Consider the following 25,611-nt stretch of genomic DNA (forward strand, 5'->3'; position numbering starts at 1 on the left):
ATGTGAAATCCAAGCTGCTCCGAGAAGCAAGTTTTTCTCCAAGCCTTTGTGTTCACATGCCTTTTGAAGACACCTCACATTGAGACAGAAATGTTTTTAATGACTTGTATTTCAATATTTTTTAGACAGAAAAAATTCTTGCATGGACAAAAATTCAGTATATGAGACAGACCAACAAAGCAGACTAATTATATTAACTACTTGTGTCCATTTCCCTACAGGAGGTGATCTATCCAACGAACTGGTGCGCCACTTCCTGATTGAGGTCACACAGAAAGGCGTGCGTCTGAAGGGGTGCCCCAATGAGCCCTACTTTGGTGAGTGTCTATGCTGCTGAAACATGAATTATACTTTTTTTCTCAACATGTAAAACTAGGAGCCTCTGAACAATACTGCCCTCTACCGGTGTGTAGTACATGGTACAAGTGATCTATATAGCATTTCCTACCCATTTAAGACTTTTTTTTTTTTTTTTAATGGCTGCCCAAAAGTGCTATAAACTAACCAATATATTTGGAATAACAACTAGTATCATTGAAACATTTAAATACTGATGTATTTAATTATTTGTTCAATATATTTTTTTCTCTTATTATTTAAATTATACAATTTATAGACTTTGATTTTAAAAATTCTCTTTAAAGTTTTGTACTTGTATTTCTCACTTTTATTTGAACTGTATTATTAGGAACTCTGCATTATCTATAGGTTTTGCAGATCTTAAATGCCAGTTAGATAAATTCCTCATTTCACTTGGAACATTTTATTTTCTACTCTTGCCTTTTTTTTTCTTTTAATGCTGTTACCTTCACTTAGAAAATAATTGTGTTATTGGCAATAAAATCTCTTTTTCAAGAGAGACACAAGTAAACACATTCAACGAGTAAAATAACAGTCTGTCTGCAGTGCAGCTATTTATACAAGCAATTAAATAGTTAAAGCATGAGGAAAACAAATCAGCTGGAAAGATATAAAAACTAATCACACTGACCAAGTTAACCGAGAACTGTCATTATATTTAAAACAAATATTTATTCACTCTGCATCATATGTTCTAACTTTTAACAAAGGACCTTTAATAATGATTAATACTACAAAGTTGGCAGTGCAACTTCTCTGTAAATTTTAATTTTGTTTTCCCACTCTGTTGTTTTACAGGAAGCTTACCTGCCTTGGTTTACCAACATTCAATCTCCCCACTGGCTCTTCCCTGTAAACTTATTATACCGGACAAAGGTAAACATTCACACAGAGATTCTATAATTTTTGCATTGGTGGAACTATGGTCATAATTTTATGTAAAAAAATTACCAGCGTATTTCAGTGCCAGTCTATAAGTGGTTGTTGCAATAATCTCATAACCAGCTGTGTTACTTATGTTCTTTGTTTTTGCTATTCATAAGATCCTCTTGAAGATGTTGTGGAGAGCATTTCACCTTCAGTCACTAACTCAGCTACTGAGCTGCTGAAACAGGGAGCAGGTAATCAGACTTCTTAGATCATTCACCGTAAATAGACTTTATGACAAACACAGTAAAAACCAGACTGTAATGCAATGACCCAATCCCTGTGTTTATGTCCTGCTTTTTAGTTATTTCTAGCACTGAATCACTGAGAGCACTTACTCTGTTGTTATTTGCTCTATGCAACTTTGATTGTTGGAATTTGATTGTTTGTTGTTGCTTCAGCCTGTAATGTGTGGTACCTGAGCTCTGTGGAGATGGAGTCTCTAACAGGAGTCCAGGCAGTGCAGAAAGCCACGACCATGACCCTGGACGCTAACCCTCCACCAATCCCTACTGTGGTCCATTTCAAAGTTTCCTCCCAGGGAATTACTCTCACGGATAACCAGAGGAAGTGAGCATCCAGCACACACTTTTCCAAAACTGCTACCACACGGATACATCCATGATTTTTCAATATAAATCTGTTTTTCAGACTCTTTTTCAGGAGACATTACAATGTCAACACCGTGATATTTTGTGCTTTGGACCCTCAAGATAGAAAGTAAGACTTGTTCATTAAATCATATCATAAATATAAATATTAGGTTACCACATTTATTTTTAATATTTACTGATGCCATGTTATTACTACTTGTAGGTGGAAGAAAGATGGCTGTCCATCAGCAAAGTAAGTAATTATTATTTTCTCCAAAGCTTCAGTCAAAACCATGTCCCTACAGCTATTTTTGAAAGAAAATGTTCCTTTTGTGGTAGATGACACTGCTGCAGTTAACTACTATGCTTTGCCTTTGCAGAATCTTTGGCTTTGTGGCAAGAAAAACTGGCACTTCCATGGACAATGTGTGCCACCTATTTGCAGAACATGACCCCGAACAGCCAGCGAGTGCCATTGTGAACTTTGTCTCTAAAGTGATGATTGGCTCACAAAGGAGTAAGTAGGGCAGAGCTGATCACCTGGAAAAATGTTTACTGAGGCCAGACGCAGCAACCAAAAGACTGAGGATACGGAGTACCTAAAGTCAGGAACTGCTAATGAAAAAGTCTCTGACTGTGGATGTTAAATGGATATTTACTGAGTGTTGCTGAAATAACTCACTGATAATACTATTAGTAGACAAACAGTGATATGTTTCAAAGAAGAAAACAGTTGCCTGTTTATTTCTAATTGAAATTTACCGTAAGTCAGCTCAAGACCCTTAAAGTATTGTTATTTCTATACATTTACAATTCTAGTGCCCTGTACTGTTATAAATTATTATTAAATAATCAACATCTTACACATTTCTGAACACAGGTGATTTGAATGTCTAAAAAGCTTGAAAATAAATTAAGCTTTTATTGCATCAGACTGATAATTTTCTAAAGATTTCTTCTTTTTTTTTTCTTCCAAGTACATTTATTTAACAGAGAAAAAGAAATTCCATGTTAAGAAACAAGAGGGTTTTTTGTTATTTTTTCAGCTTCCTTGAAAATTTAACTTAAGGACTCATTTACTCTTTACTGTTGATCAGAGTGTTAAGAATCTCTAGTTAGCTATTTAGAATGTTCTGTTCTCTTGTGGGACAAATATTGCTTGACGTAGAGGGAAATTTTTCTCAGCAACTTTGCATAATGAGAGCACATGCCTGTTGAGGGGCAGATGTGTGACAACATAAAGATTTGGTGGGAGCAATGTGCTTTTTAATTTAATATTTTTTAAATTACAAATTAATTCCAAACTGACTTAATCCAAGCAATTAACAAACATTACTTTGTAGGTGACGTACAAGCATATTCTTTTTTTACTATATCTGAGTATCTCAGTTTGAACTATGAATATCTGAAAAACAGAGTAACAAATGGGGAAAATATGTATGTTTGGAGATAGCTGCGTTTATTTTGTATTGTTATATTTTACCTATGCAATGTGTATTTCTTTTTTCTGAGTACGGTATGCATGGGTTGTATTGGAGTGTCTTCTTTTAAAGTGTTAAGGTCTTTTTTTTTTGTCATAAGATATATTAGAACATGACCACTTGGAATTTTTTTGTTTTTGTTTTGAGGGATTTTATGTGAGTGTTTTTGTATTAAATTTATAGGCAATGTACAATGCTGTTTCATCTAAACCCTAAAAAATAATATATATATAATTGTATATATACATGCAAAAACTGGTTAAAAGACAATATTGCTATTTTATAGAAGATGATGCCTATCATAATCAGCTACCTAGATTTCCAGCTTTAGTTTTTTGTTTTTTTGCTGGAATACTATGGCCAAAAACAGTCTTGTAGTTTAGTTGAGGTCTTTCTGACTTAAAAAAGGAAACAAGCTGCTGAATTTGGGGGCAAGAAGAGCAGTAGAGGAGGCTTTAACCTTTTAAAACTAATTTGTATGAAATATATAGTTCAGTGTTGGAAGTGTACTTAGTCACCATTAGTCATCTGTCAATGACATATACAATACACCTGTGCTTGGGGCAAAAATTACTTTTAACTGTCCAAGATTATTGTATTTGAGATAGTGACTGTTTTCATATACCTTTTTTGCTTTGGATAATCATTTAAATCCAGAGAGGAACCCAGAGTCACAACAAAATTGTTGCTACTGTTGGATGGATTTCCCCTGAAACCTGATACTTTCCTGCACTGCAGAAGAAGCTGTTTTTCTCACTGTCTAACATTAGATCAAGCTAATGTTTTCTTTTGATAGGTCAGTAAGAATAATTCTTTTATTTCTATTTGTTTAATGCCAGAATATTATCTTTTTTATTTTTAGATAAGATTGTATTACTTTCTTCAGATACATATGTTTAAATACTTCAAGACCACCATGTTTATAAACTATTTGGGAAAGCCCAAATGATCATAATATCCCAGCTTTGTAAGTTTCTTATAAGTCAGCGTACAACATTTATATAGAGGCCTGAAGGTGATATTTTTAGTTCTTCAAACAATAGGTGAGTGCTAAAACCATGGGAGACTTATTATCAAAATATGTCTCCCATGGGAGACATATACATCAATATGTGTCAAAACATAAATGTTTGTAACATTTACCATTGTTAGATTTATAAGGTAGAAGTGAAAATTTTGCATAGCCTCATGTACCATTAACAGCTGATAAGTAGGGTGGTGGCAGCATTATGCTCTGTGGCTGTTTTGCTGCTGGAAGGCCTTGTGGTCTTCACAAGATTGAAGGCGTCATGAAAGAATGTATTGTGGAAATTTTGAAGCAACATCTCGGGACAACCACAGAGAAGTTAAAGTTTGAGCACAAATTGATCTTCCAAATGGACAATGAGCCAAAGTATTTTGTCAAATTAGATAAGAAGGTCATAGAGGTACTCAACATCAAGCCACACATTTTAAAGGACAATGTTACCAAACCCTATAAAATTGTATGTAAGCGTCTGAATTTGAGGAAAGTATTTTATTTCTCAATATATTCTAGCATTTGGCCAACCGAAATAAACTGAGAAATGACTGGACTCACATAATGTTAGCAAGAAAAAAAAGGTAGTTATTTTATACAACATATGTACATATTTGGTTTTAAGTGTGAGACTTTTGAGATTCAGATCAAAAGTATTATAATATGAACTTAAGATTAAATGTTTACATAGATGTAACTCCCTATATACTTGTACCTCATGCTTATTTTATAATGCCTGTGCATATAATGTGTTACATGTCTGCATCTTCTTTTTGTATTGATGTCATGTCCTTTTAATGTGTTATGTAAATAAACACACAATTTTTTTTTTTCTGTTTTAAGAGAGACCATTCTTTAGCAAAATCAGTTGTAAGGTAGACAGAAAACCCTCCTGTTCAAGGCTTTGGGTAATGGTACAGGAAATTGGTTGCGTTTTGTATTGTTAAGTGAATGAGAGATTAGAGATGGATGAAGGTAGTTTTGCTTCATTACTTTATTTCTTTTCCTTGACTTTCTTCTTTTTTGGCTTTCATATGAGCAAAACGCTAGAAAAAACTGGTGTAGCCCAAGAGTCAATTTTTCAACTTGAACTGCAGAAATGTGATTGCATGTGAGAGAGGAAGTTATTCAAAAGAGACTTGTAAATGAAAGCAATCAGAGTTTTAAACAAGCATCCATAGACACTAAAAGTAAAAAAACAAACAGTAATTGACCTCTTTTGCTGAGATCAGCCTAACAAAAGGATGAGCACGAGTACAATATGAGGCAAAACTGACAGGATATAGCTAAAAGAAAACATTCTTAGATGTGAATTATTCTTCCTGTTCTGTTAAAGTGTTGGTATCAAGAAAGTGAATTTGAGGTCTTCTATTTTACATGTTTTCCTGCTGAGATGACCCTTGTTGCCTACTGTAAAAAAGTTATATTGTCACATAATAACTGGAAATAAATTATCTCTCCTGCCAGCAGAGGACACTAGCAACACCAGCTACAAGACCTGAATAAGCGGAGCCATTGAGGAGAAAGAGGACTTTATAGTTATAATGTTGAAATCAGCTTTTGGTTATTACTCACTGACCTGAAGCTTCACATCTTTGAAAGAGGTTTACAGATGTACTCTTGTACTTACATTAGATGACATGCACTTATCCCAAGCGACTGTCAGAAGTGCAGTGAAATATGGGTCCTACCTTTTGCACAAGCCCATACAGGACAGGTTGCTTTAAAAATGCTATGGAAGGATTAAATTGCAGAGTCTACCTTCAAAAGTGGAAAAGCTCTAAAAGGGTGGACTTTCCTTCCTCCCACCTCCCTCACTAATGCCTCTCTGCAGGTGGTGAAAGAATTCCCGGGGAGGGCTGGGAGGATGCTTAGGCCCAGGTGTGGTGTGGTGACTGCAGAGAACTCGGAGCCCATCGTCCTCTGTTATTTAGAGTAAAGTGGTCTTAAAATAAAAGTAGGTGGGGAAAGTCCAGAATGACAAATAACACCATTTGAGCAGAGAACATGTCAGACATATTGCACTCTACAAATACCGGTGTGTGCAAGCTGTAAGAGATACAGTGAGTCCCATAGGCAACATTGAAAACACTTGACACTTAATGTAAAAGACTAACAAAAAGTGGTGCATAATTGTAAAGAAGAGAAATGGCACATAGCTTTCATAATTTGTTCTTACAAATATGTATGTTAGGTGTGGTTTATATGGGAATGCTTTCAACCCCATTTCACTTAAAAGTGTGAAAAAGAAGTATTATGTATTTTTTCAGGCACATAGTGTAATTTTATACTAAAATCAAGTCACTAAGTTACTTGAGTTTAGTAATATAGTTACTTTCAGTTGTGAAAAGCTTGAAAGTTTTATTCAAAAGTAATGGGTCAAAAAGCATGACTATAGTAATAAAATTCGACACCAACTCAGGTAGTTGCTCGTCTATCAGAAATTTGGCACCCAGTACCATAAAAGAAATGTTAGTATCAGGGGGAAAAAAGACAAAGTTAATGAACAAAATCACTGAAAAGGCAGTTAACAGTAAGATGACATCTGTTATGAGGGGAATCCTGACTTAGCAAGAGCCCTCTAAGTGATATTAATTGAGACTGTCACATACAATATACTAGTCATAACAACTTTACAATTAACTTCCCAGCTTTTCACCAGTCTGTCCAAGTTTTATTTTGGCACCAATGTGGAAGTTAGGAATCCTATTTATGGGGCTGAGAAGGTCCATTGTGATTCCTCATGCATTGAGCTATGCAGGACTTTTTGAGGGCAATTAAAGGGTCAGGGCTAATAGCTCCCATTTGAAGCAGAACAAAGGGTGGTAGACAAAAATAGAAAGTTCACGCTGAGATAGAAGCAGAAAATGAGGTCTCTCTGCTTGGTTTTGTGCAGATAAAAATACAGGGATAGAAGACGACAGATTGTTTCTGAAACCAATAGAAGTTGTATAATGTTGGACTTTTGAGCATAAAGATGTGACCCAGTAAACAGAGGATACAGTATGACTTAGTTCATGGGTCCCAGGCCTGATATTTCCCACTGTGGCTGTGGATGGGTCCCAATGGGGAGATTGCCTGGTAATTGTGTAAAAGAGAGCAGCAGAATCTACTGACCCCTTCTCAGGGGAAGAATTATTGTACATTAATGGATACAGTGTAAACTTACAGAGGTTAGCTGAGTTTCTGCAGCCATCGTGGAAGCAAAGAAAATGCCTAAATGCTTAACCGACTACTGGACCTACGGTTTATGGTTTTCGTGCTAAAGGGCAGCATTTAAATGCAGGTGAAGTTAAAGATTACTCATTCCATTAAAGAACTACAAAACATTTGTGACTGCCTGCACCAGGTACAGGAACTGTGATTAACTTCTGTCTGTTCCCCACCACTTCGGCTACAAAGCAAAGATCACCATCACTTACAAGATGGATGAACCACTGCGAGGTCTGCATCTGCAGAACAGATGTCTTTTTTCAAAATCTATTATTTTTTTGCTTGCATGTGAAAAATGTGCATCGCTTTATGTGAAGACAAAAAAAAAACATACATGACTGTAGAAAAGTGCATAAAAGTGTCCCATATTTAATTTAATGTTTTACTTCTGCTGTGGTTTACAAATGTTTGAAGGGATTCAAGTGATAAATCAAACATGAATAGAATCATACATTATATTTAATCAGTAAGTTTTTATGTAATGTTTGTTGTCATTGTATTTTGTAGCAAAACGATCATGGTTATCCAGACTAGCATCAAAGTATATGTGCAAATTCCTGAAATGTTGAAATGTCTAACAGGAACTATAGTAAATTGGTTGAATGGAGGGAGGATTCAAGGCACAAAAAGAGTGGCGCCACTTTCAGCCCAATCCGGCTGGGTGCTGGAAGTTCCACTATAGCTTCACACTCCCCCTCCACTTGGGCCTAATTACAGCTTAGGAGTGCCTCGGGGGGCCAAGCCTCCAGAAATGGGGACCATGGCACTTCTACAGCCAGACCGCTCCAAAAAATTATTAACCAACCTTGGAATACGATAAAAGGTTGCCTCAGGCCTCTAATAATCACAAAATTGTTAAAGTTCTGTATGGCTGCCAGTCAGAGTAGAATCAAAGAGAAAAGATTATCGTATTAATCACAATGCAGACTTATGCTTCCTTCCAAGTCACCTAAAATGAGAGTGTCCCAAAAAGACTTTCAGACTGGAACAATTATATGAAAGACAGTCATGGGACTATGTAGGGGGGTAAAGAAATAACAGCAATGGACCAGACATTGTCATGTGATCTGGCTGTTGGCCTTCAATTCTTTTTTATTCCAACACAGAGGGTGTGTATATTTGCACACCCTCACCAAGCAGACCCAGATGACCTCCACAGTCATCTCTGGTTCCAAGAATAGGGAAAAGTTTCATTTGTGTTAAAAGGTATACACAAACACACACCCACATGTTTGTGTTTATACCTGTATCAGGATTTTTCATTGAATTTTCATAAACTGTTTATTCAGGTATTTTCCATAACCCTAACTCAAAAACAGCTCTTCTTATAATGGGGCATAGTACTTGTTAAGAAAATAGTCCTTACAATTTATCAAATACAATGCCACACACATCAATGCAACTGATTTTAAAACACAGATATTTCTTGGATCTTTGACATTTTTTGTGTTTAAGTTCTTCTGTAGCTGATCCTGATGTCCATTGTTGCCATAACAGAAACAGTAAAGTTGGTTTAAGGTTAAATTGTTATTTTGAAATCTGGGGTGTGCCCCTTAACACGCTCGGCTAAATATTTAGAAGTTAAGAAATGCATTTGCCATCATTGGAAATCTTCACAGCAAAATTGTGAAGATTTTCTTGTACAATACCTTAAAAATAAGAACCCTTATTACAAGCCTTTAATGAGGCTTTTAGTAACTTATTTTGTCCTGTTATCAGTAGCTTTTTCTTACTGTTTTATTCTAAATCATGACACATAATCATAAATTGTTTATAATTCCTACAAAAAGTACTCAACCCCTTGAATATTTGATCTTTTTTTGCTTCAATTCAGTATCTTGAAAATGACCTTTGGCTCCCAAAGAAGAAATTTGTCAATCAGCTTGTGAGGATGCCCTGACTGAGGCAGATTTATGTGTATTTCTTCCATTTTTTGATGATGGACTTATCTGAACTCCAGTTTAGTACTTAAGAGATATTTTTTCTTCCTATCCATGCCCTGATCTATTCATTTAAATATCACTTTCTCTGATTTGCTTGGTGTGTACCTTTGTTTTCATGCTGCCATCATGGCGAGGATGATTTAACCTTCCAGACACTGCTGTCTTTACTTTACGATCACTTGAGACACACTAACTGCACTCATGTGATCTCCATTTCATTCACTCTGTGACTACCAGTACCAACTGACTGGGCCTCTGTTAAAATAGGTCAGTCATAAGGGGGTGAGTATGTATGCAATAACTTTTTTTATGATACATATTTTTATTTAACTGTCAGTATCGTTGAACTCAGTTTTCAGTTTAGAATGAAAGTGTTTTTGCTCTGTCTTTTTTTTGTCATAAAAGCCTAATTTTGTAGGTTATGGTTTGTGAAAGCAATGAAAAGGGTAAAGCATCTAAAGGGGTTAGTACTTTTCATAGATTTCTTTGTATGCCATATAAATGTTGCTGTATTTTTTTTCTGGAAAAGAAAACCATAAATGTGGTCAATACTTATTTTCCCTGCACTATTATGTACCTAGTTTATATTTAGCAAAGCACGTCAGCACAATAATTGACAGCATGCAAGACAATCTGGCTACTGGAGCAAATTCAGCAAATTCACAGAGCTCCAGGCATGTATATCTGATTTACCCAGATCATCTTAAAGAAGTGGAAAATTACAGTGGTTTAAGATTTGACAAGCTGTTGCGGTTGGCCGGTGCAGCTTTTGACAGCAGGTTATGTTGAACACATGTACAGTAATATCCTGTGTTTGCAAAAGCACATTCTTCACACTCCCTTTTTATTGAGTGGCTGCTCTGCAGGATGACATTCCTCCAGTACATTACTCTTGCTCTCCTTTGCTATGCTGAATATGCACAGGTGGCTGAGAGAGCTCCTTCAGAAGAGCTAAGAATGTAGGAAAGGGAGAAAAATCAGAACTCTTTTTTTTTTTTTTTTTCTTTTCTTTTTGCAAATGAAAAAAAAATGTTTGGCATTCCACAAGCACTGCTCTGCTGTAGACCTGTCTGTTAACAGATGGCAGTATGCCAGAACTTGTTGGCTACTTATTTGACTTTAACTTTCAAGACATTTTAAAGTCAAATGTTAATGATGCACCTGTACTTAGTTTTGCTTTTCTATTGAAGTTTTTGGGACATCTGTTAAATGTCTGTAATCATTTACTAATGCCCCAAAGATTAATGTGTGAATAGCAAATACATGAGGTGGATTTTTTTTTAACATTATAAAGAAACATGATACAAAAGAATGGAATGCTCTACCTCAAATCATGTCTGATTTCCTCTGTGGTGTTGGATTAAAGTATGTTTTGTCTTCTCTGGTCAAGAACTGAAATATCTCTCATAGCTATGAAACTCAGCTATGCAAAATATGCCAAGCAAGAAAGTTATATTTCAACTGTGTTTAAAATGCAATCCATTCTTTTAAACGGCAACATTGTAAATGTTTTAACTGATTAGGTTTAACTATTTGTTTTGGTTTGTATACTCTCTTAGTCATTAGTCATATTGGTGTAATTCATCCAGAATCTGTTTTAGCACTGTCTTGATACAAAATTACATACATTAACAGAAAAATTAAGTCAACCTACAGTAGCACATCCTGAGCCAAATCCTGAAAACATTTGAGTTTTAATTGCCTAATTACAGATAAAATAACTTGTTTGCATTTTACATACATAAATACTAGCCAGTTAAGATTTTATTTGTATTAACTTGATGGTGTGTATAGATCTCCCATATTTATTCTTTTTTGTAACAGTTTGGATTTAATAGCCATGATCTGTGGGTAAAAATTAATCAAGGAATTGACCCCTGAAGACAGTTGGAAAGTTAGTATTCTGTCACTTGAAAAACATTTTCAGGATGAAAGGACTAATGTCCTAGCAAGATCTGAAGAAACTCATACATGCATTGGATCAGTTACTGAAATAGTGACTTCTCAAGTCTACCTAAAAAACAAAAATATGTCAGACAATTGCAGTTGATTCAAAGTGCTGCTGCTCATGTTCTCAAAAACCAGGGCAATAGATCACCCCATATCTAAAATCCCTACACTGGCTCCCTGCAGCTTAGGGAAAGGGAAGTTGATATGCACCACAAATCTGGAACAAACTTCCAGAAAACTGTAAAACAGTTGAAACACTGACTTCCTTTAAATCTCAACTAAAAACCCACTTGTTTAAAATTGCATTTGAAATGTAATCAATTGCAGGTTTGTTGACGGAATCTGACTTGATGTTGTGTTTTTATTGTTGATGCTATGTTGCATTGTGTTTTTGTGTTTGATTTGATGTAAAGCACTTTGAAATGCCTTGCTGCTGAAATGTGCTATACAAATAAAGTTTGATTGATTGATTGATAAGAAAGAGTGAGGAGAGAGAAAGCAAATGGACAAAAGACAGTAATCAAATCAAACCGCTGCGAGTCATCTAAATTTACTGGAAAATATTCAGTGACACTTGAAGACGGCTGTGTAACACAGACAATGTATTATGTGTTCAGCATTCAGAAGGCTGAATGCTGAATCAAAATTTGGTTCAACAAGCTATTTATTTATAGAATGCTACTGGGTACTTATAGAAATGTGTTAATGTAAATTATTTTGTCAAGTTAAAAATTTTACATAATTCCTGGCAAATGGCACATTTGCGCCCCCATAGTCAAGAATGGTTAAAGCATGGACCCGGTGTGGACAAGTCTGAGGTATGTTGCATATTTTATTTAGCATTTGTTGTACTTAATTACTAAAAAAAAGAAAAAAAAAACATTACCGTAATATTGAATAGCGATTTATGAAGAGGCATTCTACTTCAGAGAGAGAGAGAAGTCAACAAAACTGCTTATACGCTGTGGCAGAGGAATATCAGAAAGACAAGTTGTAGATTAAATTCTTTATTTCGATGTCTAAAACCTAAGCAAACGGCTCTTACACTCTCCAGAATAAACAAAGTCGAAGTTATTCAGCAGTGCGCCACAAGCCTTTCGGGGGTGTGACTACAGTCATTGGGGTCTATATATTGAGATGTTTTGTCCTCTAGCTAGATGTGAATGAGGGAAGCTGACCAGTGGAAACTCGCCGCAGCGGGACTGTGTGCCACCTCTCTGGAACTCACTTTCTCTCTGTCGCATCACCATGGATTCCTATTTTCTAGCACTTCGCATGATTTTTCTTGTGGCATCGCTCACCCGCAGGTCAGGTGCGAGCGGGCCGGTCATTAGGTGTGAGCCGTGCGACATCAGAGCGCGCCTTTTGTGCAAGCCTTTACCCAAGGAATGCGCCGAGAGAGTCCGCGAACCTGGCTGCGGCTGCTGCATGACTTGCGCCCTTAGCTTCGGCCAGCCGTGTGGAGTGTACACCGGGAGATGCAGCTCCGGACTTACCTGCCAGCATCAGCCAGGTGAAACGAAGCCTCTGCAGGCTCTGCTTGAGGGTCGAGGTGTTTGCGTAAACGCGACGAACAGATGGCCGTCGGTCAGACCCACACCCACATATCCGGTCAATGAAGTGCCAGGTGAAAATTCTGCTTCAGTACTTTAAATCTGCATTGATTTCCCTTGCACTCTGGGAAGGGAAAACCATACTTTTTGCCAACTTTAGAGTAGAACTGGGAGTGAATAAGATGGGAGGTCCTGATGGGGGTCAGAATTAAAAATGATGAAAATTGATGCCAGAGAACTCACAGAATAAAGCGATATAGTACCATAAAATGTGTCTAGTTTGAAGGTTGGATACAAATTTTTACGAAATCTTTATCCTCAGATTAACATTATGTTTATAAACTAAACTATCACGAGCAGTTAGTTTGGTTGTTTGAATTAGTTAAAGTTGTTTGGTTTTGCATAATAGACTAAATATGCTTGGATTATTATTAACTTCTATTTTACTGACATGTTATCTAGAAGAGAGACAAACACCACAAAAACAATGCACCTGGTTAGTGTTTATTTTCCAAGAGGAGTTCCTCAAGGTTCTATTCTTGGAACAAGTCTTGTTTTTGTTATTTGTTCTTTCTTTAGGTCAGATAATTTAGCAGCCACGTTTTTGTCACCTTTATGTTGGCAACATTGAGCCATACTGCTTATTTAAACCATCTGAGTTGCCCAATTTGACTTCCTTAAATAGCACAAGTATTAAGCAGCAATTGAGCAACAATTTTCTACAGCTAAACTAAGAAAAGAAATGAAACATTAACCGTTGTACTGGACAGTGCCAACTATGCCATTAAACATTAACTGTATGAATGATTATTCTAAGAGAAGCCAGATGTCAGTAATTTAGGTGGCATTTTTGATGCCACTTTGTTGCAAAAAATGTTTAAAATGCTTTTTTTTTATTATTATTTTCCATCAACTGTGTCTTTAGGTACATTTGAAAACTGATAGTGTTTGTATCAAGTGTACTGTAGCACGTTGCCTTCACACAAACTTTTTTTAATTGTTCACTTGTCTAAATTAGGAGATAATTTTACCCTTTTGGTTTTGGACAGTGTGCTTATAATCCCGACTTGATTCAACTATTGACTTCCTCTTGCATTTAGAATTGTTCTAATCAGAGCTTTTTAACGGCCAATGACATTTGTTTTGTGTTTTATATATTGGACATCACTGAGTATTTGCCAACTTAAATTTTCCGTGAAGCACCTTATAAGATTTCCTGTGAAAAACAGTCATATTAACAAACTTTTAATAACTTTACATACCTAAATGTATTAAACTGTTTTCTATTTTATGCCCAAATCTCGAAGAATGACTTTTCTCCTTAGGTGAGTTAGAATCAAATATTTGTAAATAATACAGTCTGATCAGCATGAAATAAGTGCCAAAAAAGTAGAGGCTGTATAATCTCCTATTGTTAAGAACAACCATTATATATAACAGAATGGAGCGAGTGTGTTGTGTTTTATAAGTGTTTTTTTTAATTGAGGCAGAGTGAAAAACTGAAAACAAGCTCTCGCCAGGAAACTAAGAGTTGGTAGCTCTGTAATGTTTGTTGTGCGAAGTGGTTTGCACAGGTTTCTGTTTCCTGTAGCAGGAACCTTTGGCAAGGTTTGATTTGACATTAGAAATGACAATAAGTTAAATTAAATCACAATTATCATATAATTGTAGCAATATCTGCATTTGTGCTAAGTGGGGAAACATGGCTCTTCACCTCAAGTTTTACTTGTCCAGTTTATCAAATTCCCTACAATAATTTTCAAGTCCCAAAGAAGATTTTCAAATTGCAGTTTTAATTAGGTCTTTTTCTCTTTTGGACATGAATTATCTAAACTAGTGCATAAAAAAACAACTTAAGTAAAAGTTAACCCTATATCATGAATCTCTTTGTGTTCTGTCTTGCAAATAACCACATTGTTCTAAAACAATGACAGACAACACAGAGGCTAAGGATAAGGAGGAGAAGCCATCCAGTCCAGATCTTGAAACTTCATGTAACCCTGCGCCTCCCAGGCCTTCGCTTCACCCGGTCCTGTCCCCCGCAAAGTCGAATGCCATCAGATGGGACCAACAGAAGGCAACCCAGATCTTTAAGATGGATGATCTCTCAGGACCAGTCATCACAGACCAACTAAACATCTCTCTAGAAACCAAACAGGAGTCTGAGTATGTGAGTACCGCAAACATTTTTCTGACTTCTGAACACAGTGGAGGAATGTTTTTCTCCTCTCCTCTGTGTTTTGGTGTTTTCTCTCCCTGCTGCGGGTGATGAAATGTTTTGGATAGCAGTGCCGACGGTTGGCAGGGATCTGGTACAGCGGAGTGACATGGCAACAAGCATGTACCACGGCCCTGCGGCTGACCTGGGTCAGGCGGTTGTTTGGCCACAAGGCGTCCGCGTGCCGGGCGCTACGAGAGCCAGCAAATGATGGATTGGCTGATGTGAGGGCCTGTTGGGAAGCCCTGCTACTATTTTGATCTTGTTTTGGCCAGAGAAGTGAGCACACTCTTGTAATGGGCTTTGACTGGCTTCTCTGATTAGTGACTGAAGTACTTGGACTTGAGAACAAGCCTTTTGGCTCAATCTTTGAAATGTTTGAATTCAATTTATGCCCTGTCCTTTGTGTTACATGCAAGAGTTCTAAGCAGCTTTACAGACTGTTAAGCTTCTTCAAGTCAGATGAATTAAATTCTTATCCGTTGCCTCTTTCATTGTGCCGCCACCTTTGTGGTATTATAGCTGAACCCAGTGTATAGCAAAGTGACTCAGGTTTAGTTTATTCACAAAGCCATTCAGGGTAAAATTGCACAAAATAAATTTCTCAAATTGCATGGATATTTTGTAACCTGGGACTGTTTTATTTTTGAGTGCAAAAGAGTAAACGTTTTTTTTTTTTCCCCTCATTATTTTAGGGTCCCTGTCGAAGAGAAATAGAGCGCATGCTCTGCACCCTGAAAATGATGAACATCCTTAACCCCAGAGGCTTCCGCATCCCAAACTGTGACAAGAAGGGCTTTTATAAGAAAAAGCAGGTACATATAGGCAGAATTTCAGTGAGCAGGTTTCATTCCTGACTAATCTGTTTGTTTAACATCTGTCCAGCTTTAAAAGACTACTCAGTGAAAATTTGCATTTGTTTTTTTTTTTTTGTTTTTTTTCTACAAGCTGAGTTAATAGAGATTAAATGTTCCACTCTAGTGACTCAAACTTTAGGTTTGCTGCCTCCCAATTACAGCCTCCGTTCTGTCCTCTTGTTTTACATCAGTAGTTATTAGAGCTTCGTCACTGCACCGCACCAGTGAGGCAGACCATAGCCACTGGCTCTGGAAACATGAACCACAGGGGCCAAAACCCCAGCAGAGCTGATGGCTGGGAAGACGGCTGTCTTACCTCCCCTCCCAGGGAGACAGACGTCAAGGTGGCCACTGGCACCCCATGTGCTCGCCCCATAATTGCTGGACTTTTGAGAGGCAGACACAGAAATAGAAGTGCAGTCGTCCCCACCTCACATGGTTCACCCACGATCAGGCTGTAATAAATGAGCAGTACTGACGCATTCGCGTGGAGACTTTTGGGGCTCCAATGCCGCTGCATCAACAAAACAGATTATCTCTTTGCACATCAACTCCATCAACCCCACTTTCTTCCGCCAAACCTGCAGTCATCTCATATGCAGGTCTATTAAAGCAGGCTAATGCATCACAGAGTAGAACTGGAAGACCATTCAGTTTGAGTAGTTTAGCTCAGACACTTGCATTTATTTATTTATTTTTTAATAATCTGAAATCTTGTTACTGCTTCCAATTGGCTGGTATGAGACTCTGAAGACATGGTAATCTGAAGTAAAACTAAAACAAATTTATTGTATTTTTCTTTTATTTAATCTATAAAAAAATTGTATCCATGTTTTGAAACAACTATTATTTATGCTGATGCTAAAGTGATATGAGATGTTAATAAAGTGATCTGACATGTTAATAATTAGTAGCAGCGATCAAGATATTTGTTTTGATTTCGATCTGAATTACTTGACAGTAGACACAAGCTGATATCTAATCTGAGTTTGATATCACCGAAATACGCTGTAGTCGCTCCTATTCTTCCTGACACCAGCAGTACAACTATATGTTTCTTCAACATGGGTCAACTCGGCTGAGAAAACCACTTAAATGTTCTAAACCAGGGGTGTCAAAGTCAAATGGACGGAGGGCCAAATAAAAAATTTAGCTACAAGCCGAGGGCCGGACTGATCGAATGTTCATTGAGATTTTTTTAAATGACGCATTTAAAAAAATGCGTCATTGTTTTAAATGGGGGCGCAGCGAGGATCGAAGCAGGGGTGGGGGGTGTGCGCGTTGTGAGGATCGAAGGGGGTGTCGCGTTGTGAGGATCGAACGGGGGGGGGGGTGCGTTGTGAGGATCGAACGGGGAGGGGGGTGCGTTGTGAGGATCGAACGGGGTGCATCTCGCATTTTTTCAGACGGGGTGCCGGCTTGCTGCGGGCCGGTTCTAATATCATCCCAGGGGCCGTAGAAAATCTTCTCGCGGGCCGGATGTGGCCCGCGGGCCTTGACTCTGACATATGTGTTCTAAACCATTCACAGCTTTATCAGTTATTTGTGAAGAAATATCTCACTTAAAGGGGACCTAATATGCAAGATTCACTTTTTAAGCTATCTTATACTTCCATTTGGGGCTCTACTGCTTCTTGAAACAGTTCAGGCTCTGGACAATCCCCTCATTATTTTCTGGCAATAAGTAAAGGTTTTTATGTGTCTGGAAGATGAGCCATTTCGAAAACCTCCTGATTAGTTAAAATAGATGGGCATGGCATTGTTACCTAGTAACCCCAACTGAGCCCACCCCCTCACCTAGCAACCCAAGTGGAGCACATTTGATCAGCTAGTTTTACTGCTGAACATGTTGCACAATGGCTACTGGAAAAGACAAGTATTAAGTTGTTTACTTATTCAAAAATTACTCCTGAGTCCTTGATGGTTGTGCAGGAGGCTCCATTTCTTCTGCTTCTGGGTCTGACTCATGGTCAGGAGCAGTCTTTTTTAAACATTTTGCTTTTTAGTCCTGAAAAGTTACCTTTAGCTCTAGGCTAACATTGGCCTTTTATTAACATTACTGAAATTAACTAAAACATTTGGTCTCAGTTTTGACATTTGACTTGTTGATCCTTTTGCTGTGGTTCCAGTTAAATGTACCCTTGTTCAGAAACTTAATGCTTTCTTATTAAAGTTATGGCCAGTGTCTAAGCTGTGTTCATCTGCAGTGCATCAGTCCATGCACTGCAGATGACATGGAAACAAGTCGAGCCACTGCAGTCCATGTCTCACTGTAAAGGTCACAGCAAAAGGTGGAAAAAGCTTAGATTTAATAAAAAAAAAAAAACATGTGCATGAACTTTAATCCAGTTTTCAAGCCAACCGGTTGTTTGTCGATCATAATTATTGGGGGGGAAAAAAAGAAGCTGTCCTTGGACAGAAACGGGTTGGGCTGTGCCACATTCTGTTAAAAAAAATCCAAGCAAAACTTTAGTCACTATTCCTGGCATCTCATTAAAATTACTTTAAACAATAGGAATGTTATGATGGGAAAAAAAAAATTGAAGCGTGTTTAAAAACCTGGTTGATAAGGGTAACCTCCCAATGTCTAATTGGGACATTGGGAAAACTATTGATGTTTTATTTTTTTATTTTTTTTTTTAAATCTGCCAAAAAACATTTTATCCTAGAAACAAATTTTTTATCTGTACATTATACAAGTCTTGACCCCTTTTATATTATGAATCTTCACTGGAATTTGGTGTTGCTTAATCATTTAGCAATAATAGCAAATGCTTTTCAGAAATTCATGATATGAGTTCATTTCTTCTCAGAGATATTGAGCTAAAAGAGGATAGTTTCCCTTCTGATCAGCTTAACGGTCTTAGGAGCTGTGGCACAGTTGCTTTAGCCCTTGAAATGAATGGCTGCATGTTTTACTGGAGTGGAGGTTGACCTTTAGTAAAATTGGCAGTAAAATAACAGCCCTTGGGTAGCTCCACAGACTCTGTAAGTCATTTGTAGTACCCATAATTTGGAGCTGCGGGGTATAATCAGCAACAGATGATTCGTTCTGGCCACCAGCATCTGAAAATAGATTTTGGTTCACAGTTGTTCACAAACGGGACTAAGTAAATATTTTACCATGGTTTTATTTACCTTAAAGGTCTCCATACGTGTCTGTAACAGGAGATAGACCATAAAAAAGCAGCTGAAAAAAACCACAGCATGTTGCATGACCGAAGTTGCGTGGACTCAGCACAGTCTCAGCATCAATGCCTCTTAACTATGCTGTTTTTCTTTATTGAGCAATCCACATTCTTTTTTGTTTTCAGTTTTTCCAAGGCATCCTGCAACTCTTTAGTCTCCCATCAACTCTTCTCTGTATACTTACTTTCAGTGCCGTCCATCCAAAGGCAGAAAGCGAGGCTTCTGTTGGAGTGTGGACAAATATGGGCAGCCTCTGCCAGGTCTTGATGGGAAGGAGCGAGAAGTCCAGCGCTACAACTCCGAGAGCCAATAGGAGGAAAGCAGGCTGGGGAGGGAGGGAGTTTTCGAGTGAACAAAAAGAACTGTAAACAAATAGAGGCACTAAGGATGTTGGAGGACAGGTCAGGAGATGGCTTGGCTGATATATGGATGGTTGCTGTTTCTGTTGCCTGTGGGACCCTTTTTCACCGAGACAGAACAAAAGGAGTGGTGAAAGTGTATCAGGAGGAAAGTCCTGGAATTTATGCTACAAACAGACGATAAGCTCTTCTTTTTTTTTACTCCCACCTGGACAGCTCCTGGAAAAATGACACGCTTCAGAATTCATTTTTAATGCCTTAAACTGATTAGGAAACACACACACGCACGCAGACATGTCACTGATGGCAACTGGGTTAGCGCTTCATTTTACGCACAATTATATGGCATCGCATATGTGTACATACATTTTGTTGTATAATCATTATTTGTGTGCTTGTAATTTGTAACAGACATTTTGTATCTGGACCAGATGACCATGAAATGTATATGTGTATGAATTTGTTGTTCAGTCTAATCATGCAGTGCCTTACTATGAATGCATGTTATGAGTTCCATTGTTTCTAGTGGAGTACGATGGAACTGTGCAGCTCAGACACTACAATGCATTTAAAGGCGTTTTATGCTGGATTTTAAGCCACAGAAAGAAATACCTTTTTTTTTTTTATCTCAACTGTGGCTATTATTTTTATGATTGAGCTGAATAAGCTGAAGAGTTGGGATGAAGACCTTTGCCATTATCTTTGATTTTTTTCATAAAGCCAGAGATTTTGTTCTGTGCTCTCTTTTAGCTGAAGTATGTTTGCATGTACAGTCCAGCAACTGAAGTCTATTTTTTACTTAATAAAGGCAGCAAAAACTAGGTCAAGCTCTTGGTTTTTTTCTGATCATAAAATGAAACATTCAAACTTGATGAAATGTTTTATTATATACATTTAGTAGTATTATGTACAATGCTTCATAAAGAAATACAATATCAGGATAGCAGTACTTCATCAATAATACTCAAACCAGTGTACTGCATACTTTATTTTTTTTTTACAACAAACTCATATACAGAAATGAATAAATACAACAAATGCAACCATTAATCATAGTCAAAGAACCTGCAGATGCAAGGAGAGGTAGACAAAATGAGAAGTGCATGCAAAAACGTACAGCATCTTGGCTAGTCCTCTATAATTGTGCTCAGCCAGAATGTGCCACTTTAAGAATCCCCTTTGAATAAGTGAACATTTATTCAGAAAATGGTCAACAGCTTAAATGAATGGCCTATTATGTTTTTGCAAGTTATAATTAATCAAACTTACTTTGGTGGAGTTGCAGACCTATTATTTTGAGTAATGGAGTTATTCAGTTGGCCAAAAACTTGCAAACATGCTTTTAAAAATACACTGATAACTGCGAGATACTTCAAAGAATAAATAATGTTATACATAATGTTCATAAAAATCGATGGCATTTTCACCTGACATGATTTTAAATTTTTTTGTTCATTAGGCTAGTTTTACATATTTACTTAAAGGTAAAGTTATTCAACACAGTTTCATATGTTCATGTCAGTAAATTAATATCTTAAAGAGCAACTTCTTGTTGGCACTGGCCATCGGCGAGAAGGTCGCTGGATCCTGGCAGCTTTTTCCCATTCCAAGAAGAAACACACCAACAGCGAACAGGTGGTCCAACCAGAGATGACTCGCACTGAAACAGAAACCAAGCACCGGTCTCATTGGCCCAGTGGGCTAAAATAAAAACATTTTGAGTGCTGGGAACAAAACCTGAAAACACAAACTTACCTGCTTGGGTTTATAGTAGCCATGCTTGTCACAATTTGGGAGATAAAAGGTTGTGAACTTATCTCCTAATTGCTGCTGAGAGCTGGCAATCATATCCAGTGCTGCGTGCAGTTCAACATGACAGGGACCCTTAAAGAGAAAAAACAAAAATAACATTAAGACCCCTTATCATTTTTAAAATTATCTCTAGACTTAGGTCGTCCCTTGCGTTAATTATTTCTCCCTCAGTGAGACTGATGCGTTGTCTCACCTGCTGTACCAGTTTGTTGCGGATGACGTTAACTCTGGCTTTCAAGCTCTCATGCATCTCAGCAGTGTCTTGGTGGTCAGAGGGGAGGTTAAGTCCTAACAGGAAGTGCGCAGAGCCATGTTCTTGGACTTCATCTCCTGCTTCTAAAAGGATTTTGTAAAATGCATTCCATCAGAAATTGTTTTCTTTTAAAGCTATGAACAAAAAAAAAAAAAAAAAAAAAAAAAAAAAAAAAGACTACATTTCTTAGCAAACATTACAAAATAAACCACTGGAGCTTACCTTGTCCCTCGTCATCGGTGCACACTCCCTGTCCTCTGGTCAGGGCATGGAGTGGTCTGGCCTCACCCGGCCTAGGAGTGCAGCGGAGCCCCTCACCGCAGTGGGCTGTGTGAACACCACAGGAAGCACCTTTCTCCAGAGCGCATGCCATGCAGCAACCACAGCCAGGCTCCCTCAGCACTTGCTTGCAGTCAGCAGAGACTGCAGGACAGTCGCGCAGCTTCTGCTGCGTACAAGGAGCGCAGCGGATGGGCTCAGGACCCACCACTGGGGATGAACTCCCCAAAGCCATGACGGCCAGAGCCACCGCCACAACAAATGTCAGCTTCTCAGAAAATTCAAGCATTGCTTTTAGTTGTGGTTCTTAAAAGTGCGCCAAAGAGCTCTAGCTTTTCTTCTTATGAGATTTATGCGAAGCACTTGTATTTGTATGGAGATGTGGCCTTTTGAGAAGTTAATCATTGACCAGATATATGAAACATTTTTAACACAGATAGCACAAACAGTGGGTGACCCTGCGTGACGTGCATAGGTCCATGCTTACAAGGTCTGCAGTAAATATTGACACTGGAACATAAAGAGATTTTACTTAAAAAACAACTCTGCACAAGCTTTACTTTTCCAGCTGATGTCGTGAAAGTAGTTTTTGAGTACTACTGCTTAGATAAATCCGTAAATATTAAATAACCTCCACATCCAAACTTTAAAGAGTTAGTCAAAGGTTATAATGATCTGTTTGTGGGACAACATTGTTATGGCTGCCATCTTTTGAAGTAATGCTGACCGATTGTCCAGTGACATTGTTTTGGCAATGACAAACTATTTTTCCCTTTGGGCTTGCTGGTGAAGGTTCATCCCATCACGCAAAAGCAGATAACTAGGATCACTCCTCTCAGGGGTTGCATAAGCAAGACAATATTGATTTGTCTGCTAGAATAACAACATGTTTGTCGACAGAAAAAGGACCATAATTGGATGTTTTTTCATAGATGCATTTACCAAAAACAATCTTTGACAATTAACAGATGTGTCAGCCTATGGTCATCTTTTGCTGTGCACCAAAACAATTTTTTGTGCAAGACGTTTTTAAAAACTGCCCTCTAATTTGAAAGATTTAATCATTTTGTAGCCGTCCATTATTCTCCATTACTACACCTGTTCTGTAGTCATCATTCTATATCTCGTACCAAATGGTTGTAACCTTTAAATCATTTGTTTTGGCACACAGCTCTGAGGTTTCAACAGAACAGATAAAATTACATGTATAGGTATTCCAATGATTTATCAGATGACTTCTCAAATCAATTAGATTTCACTCAGTGGAAATGTATTCATATGGATTTCATATGAATACATACTTTTGAGGTTCCATCTTTAAAACATTTAGACAACCATGTCTCATCTTCCTTCCCCTTCATAATTATGTGATTCTTTGTGTTATTTATCACCACATAAATTGACCCAAAAAAACAATACAAGGAAGTTTGTCGATGTTGTTCTTAAACAGAAATGGGTATAATTAACAAAAAAAGATTTCACCTAATCTAAGTGTTTAACCTTTATAAACCTGCAATTTACCCACTATTCCCTTTTAGACTTATCCAATTGTGGGCATTCCAATATGGATTATGTTTTTATAAGTCATCACAAGGTACTCCGTGTTTGCTGACCATTATGCGTTTGTCCCAAAAAGAATGCAACATAAACAAGGCACAGTAAATGCAGCAATTAAATCAGTATCTGTTGATACTTACAACATTTTAATAATTGATTGGCTCAACAACTAGAAACAATTTATGCTAAGCAAACTAAGACACTAACAATGTGCCTGATGTTGCCAAACAAAAATCTAACTTAAGGGCTTACGTGTCACAAACTAAATTTACAGTCCAGCAGAGGCAATCCTAACAGGAAAACTTAGCTGAAACTTGTACTCTGCATTAAGCAGTCCCATTTCTCACAAGTCAAATGTTACTCAACCACCAATTGATGAGTTGTTGCCTCGTCAATGTCGACCATCAGGTTCACAAGCCACCGAGGAAAAGGCTCCTGCTTTAAATAAAATAAGATAGGAATGTCACAAAAAAAAGATACTTTTAGCAGCATGGAAATCATGGGAAATAAATTCTAATACCTGCATCTCGTTGTATCTTAAACTCTGTCTCCTCTTTGACCGATATGATTTTGTACATTTTTGCCACATAGTTTTGGAAACCTTTAAAGAAGACATTTGAAAGATAACCAAATCTTTATAATCAAAGATGTCAAAGCTCACAAATATAAAGAGCTTGGTTAATCTTGCCTTTAATCTTAGCCTCCTACTACTTAATCTCCTTTCATACCCAAACACTGGCAGAGGTGCAGCTTCTTCACATAGACCAGTAGAATGAGCGCTTGGATCCGACACTGAAGAGGTTTTAGTTTCTTTCGTCTGTTCGTTGAACTGAATCCGAATCAAACTCTCCAATTTCCGAGAACCAGAACGCCTCCCTGGTCTCCGAACGTTCAGTGGAACATCATCTTCTTCCCTTTCATTTTCTGCCAGTGCCTCCTCTGTCTCTACACCCACTTGAAATGGTAACTCATCTTCTTTTTCCACCTCCTTTTCTTCCTCTTCTTTTCTTCCCACAGTTTCATCTTCCGGCTCTGTCTCCTCTTGAATTGGCTCCAAAACTTGCACCTTTTCTATTTTCTGCATCATGTTGTGCTAAAAACACAGAACAACAAGCAACCAGCTCTCTGAATGCTGCTTTGTTTTCTTTTCTATATGAGAAGGTAAAACTTACATTTTGTGTTGCAGTGTCCCTGCAGCTGGTTGATCTATATGAGGAATGAAAGTTTCTTTTTGTTAGCTAATTATTGCAATCAGGTGTGGGCAGTTAACAGAATGGGATAGCTCTCCAACAAACAAAAATCCAACAGAAGCAGTTACTGAAATATTCTGCTTAACCCATCAGGCACCAGTAACCTTACAATGTTCAAAGTCACCTAAATCCCATTTTTCCACAGGTTGGTGATCAATTTGAGCTCCAGAAAGTTATCTTCACCATGCTAGCATTCCTAAATGCATTGAATAGCTGCCATGTGATGTATTTAAAGAAAACTAAAATCTTGACTAACTCCGTCTTTTAGAGGGATAATTGAACTTTTCTGTTGTAGCATTCTGCAGAGTTGTTCCAGTCACTCAGTATTTTACATGCAGTAGACATCACTTGTGAGTTTAGAGACAAAGCGTACCTGATGAGCAGACAAATAGTTATTCAAATGAAGACCATGACTAAAACCATCTAAAAACTATATGAATCTTTCAGCTTTCACAGCAGTACATTTAAAAACTGTCACAAGTTTTAGTTTTATACAAATAAAATTAGTTTTCATTGTTTGCTTTCGATACAATGTCACACACTCTACTTGACACACCTTGAATCCCATATCCTCACTCTTGTCTTTTTGTTTTAGTTTCTGCAAGGGTTTCCACTGTGGTTCTATTACTAGAAGCTTTTATTTTATTTCTGCAGCTCTTCCAGAGTAACCGCGGGCCTTTGCACCTTGGCTGAAGCTCGTCTTGTCACAAAAAAACATGTATTAGTAAATTTGTAGTTGAGGCATACATTTTCCATTTACAGTGCTTCACGAGATATGGAAATCTTAGGAAATTATAAT

General features: G+C 37.5%; 3 protein-coding genes across 6 annotated transcripts in view; 2 read left to right on the plus strand and 1 right to left on the minus strand.

Annotated features, from left to right (window-relative positions):
* Window positions 1-5,221, plus strand: part of LOC122841229 (tensin-3-like) — a 39,968-nt gene extending 34,747 nt beyond the window's left edge. For both annotated transcript variants that reach the window (XM_044134361.1, XM_044134362.1), the window contains exons 21-27: window positions 222-317; window positions 1,159-1,236; window positions 1,404-1,481; window positions 1,689-1,857; window positions 1,939-2,007; window positions 2,104-2,133; window positions 2,261-5,221. In XM_044134361.1, coding sequence (XP_043990296.1) covers window positions 222-317; window positions 1,159-1,236; window positions 1,404-1,481; window positions 1,689-1,857; window positions 1,939-2,007; window positions 2,104-2,133; window positions 2,261-2,405 — 665 coding nt within the window. In that variant the 3' untranslated portion in view covers window positions 2,406-5,221. The remainder of the gene's footprint in view (window positions 1-221; window positions 318-1,158; window positions 1,237-1,403; window positions 1,482-1,688; window positions 1,858-1,938; window positions 2,008-2,103; window positions 2,134-2,260) is intronic.
* A 7,419-nt stretch (window positions 5,222-12,640) lies between these two features.
* Window positions 12,641-20,482, plus strand: LOC122841231 (insulin-like growth factor-binding protein 3). Of its 2 annotated transcripts, none has more exons than XM_044134366.1 (4): window positions 12,641-13,112; window positions 14,973-15,208; window positions 15,952-16,071; window positions 19,493-20,482. In XM_044134366.1, the coding sequence occupies exons 1-4, from the start codon at window positions 12,734-12,736 to the stop codon at window positions 19,613-19,615; spliced, it is 858 nt and encodes a 285-aa protein (XP_043990301.1). In that variant the 5' UTR covers window positions 12,641-12,733; the 3' UTR covers window positions 19,616-20,482. The 2 variants fall into 2 exon arrangements, with proteins under 2 accessions (XP_043990301.1, XP_043990302.1); XM_044134367.1 differs by having other exon boundaries at window positions 12,641-12,998.
* Window positions 20,483-20,634: 152 nt separating this feature from the next.
* Window positions 20,635-24,865, minus strand: LOC122841232 (insulin-like growth factor-binding protein 1). Of its 2 annotated transcripts, none has more exons than XM_044134369.1 (7): window positions 24,735-24,865; window positions 24,291-24,655; window positions 24,083-24,163; window positions 21,949-23,997; window positions 21,667-21,809; window positions 21,417-21,545; window positions 20,635-21,321 (listed from the first exon to the last, which is right to left on the minus strand). In XM_044134369.1, exons 4-7 carry the CDS (start codon window positions 22,292-22,294, stop codon window positions 21,196-21,198), a joined length of 744 nt encoding a protein of 247 aa, XP_043990304.1. In that variant the 5' UTR covers window positions 22,295-23,997; window positions 24,083-24,163; window positions 24,291-24,655; window positions 24,735-24,865; the 3' UTR covers window positions 20,635-21,195. The 2 variants fall into 2 exon arrangements, with proteins under 2 accessions (XP_043990304.1, XP_043990303.1); XM_044134368.1 differs by having other exon boundaries at window positions 21,949-24,000; window positions 24,735-24,864.
* Between the last annotated feature and the right edge of the window lie 746 nt (window positions 24,866-25,611).

The sequence above is a fragment of the Gambusia affinis genome, linkage group LG12, assembly GCF_019740435.1.
Source record: "Gambusia affinis linkage group LG12, SWU_Gaff_1.0, whole genome shotgun sequence".
Lineage (NCBI taxonomy): Eukaryota > Metazoa > Chordata > Actinopteri > Cyprinodontiformes > Poeciliidae > Gambusia > Gambusia affinis.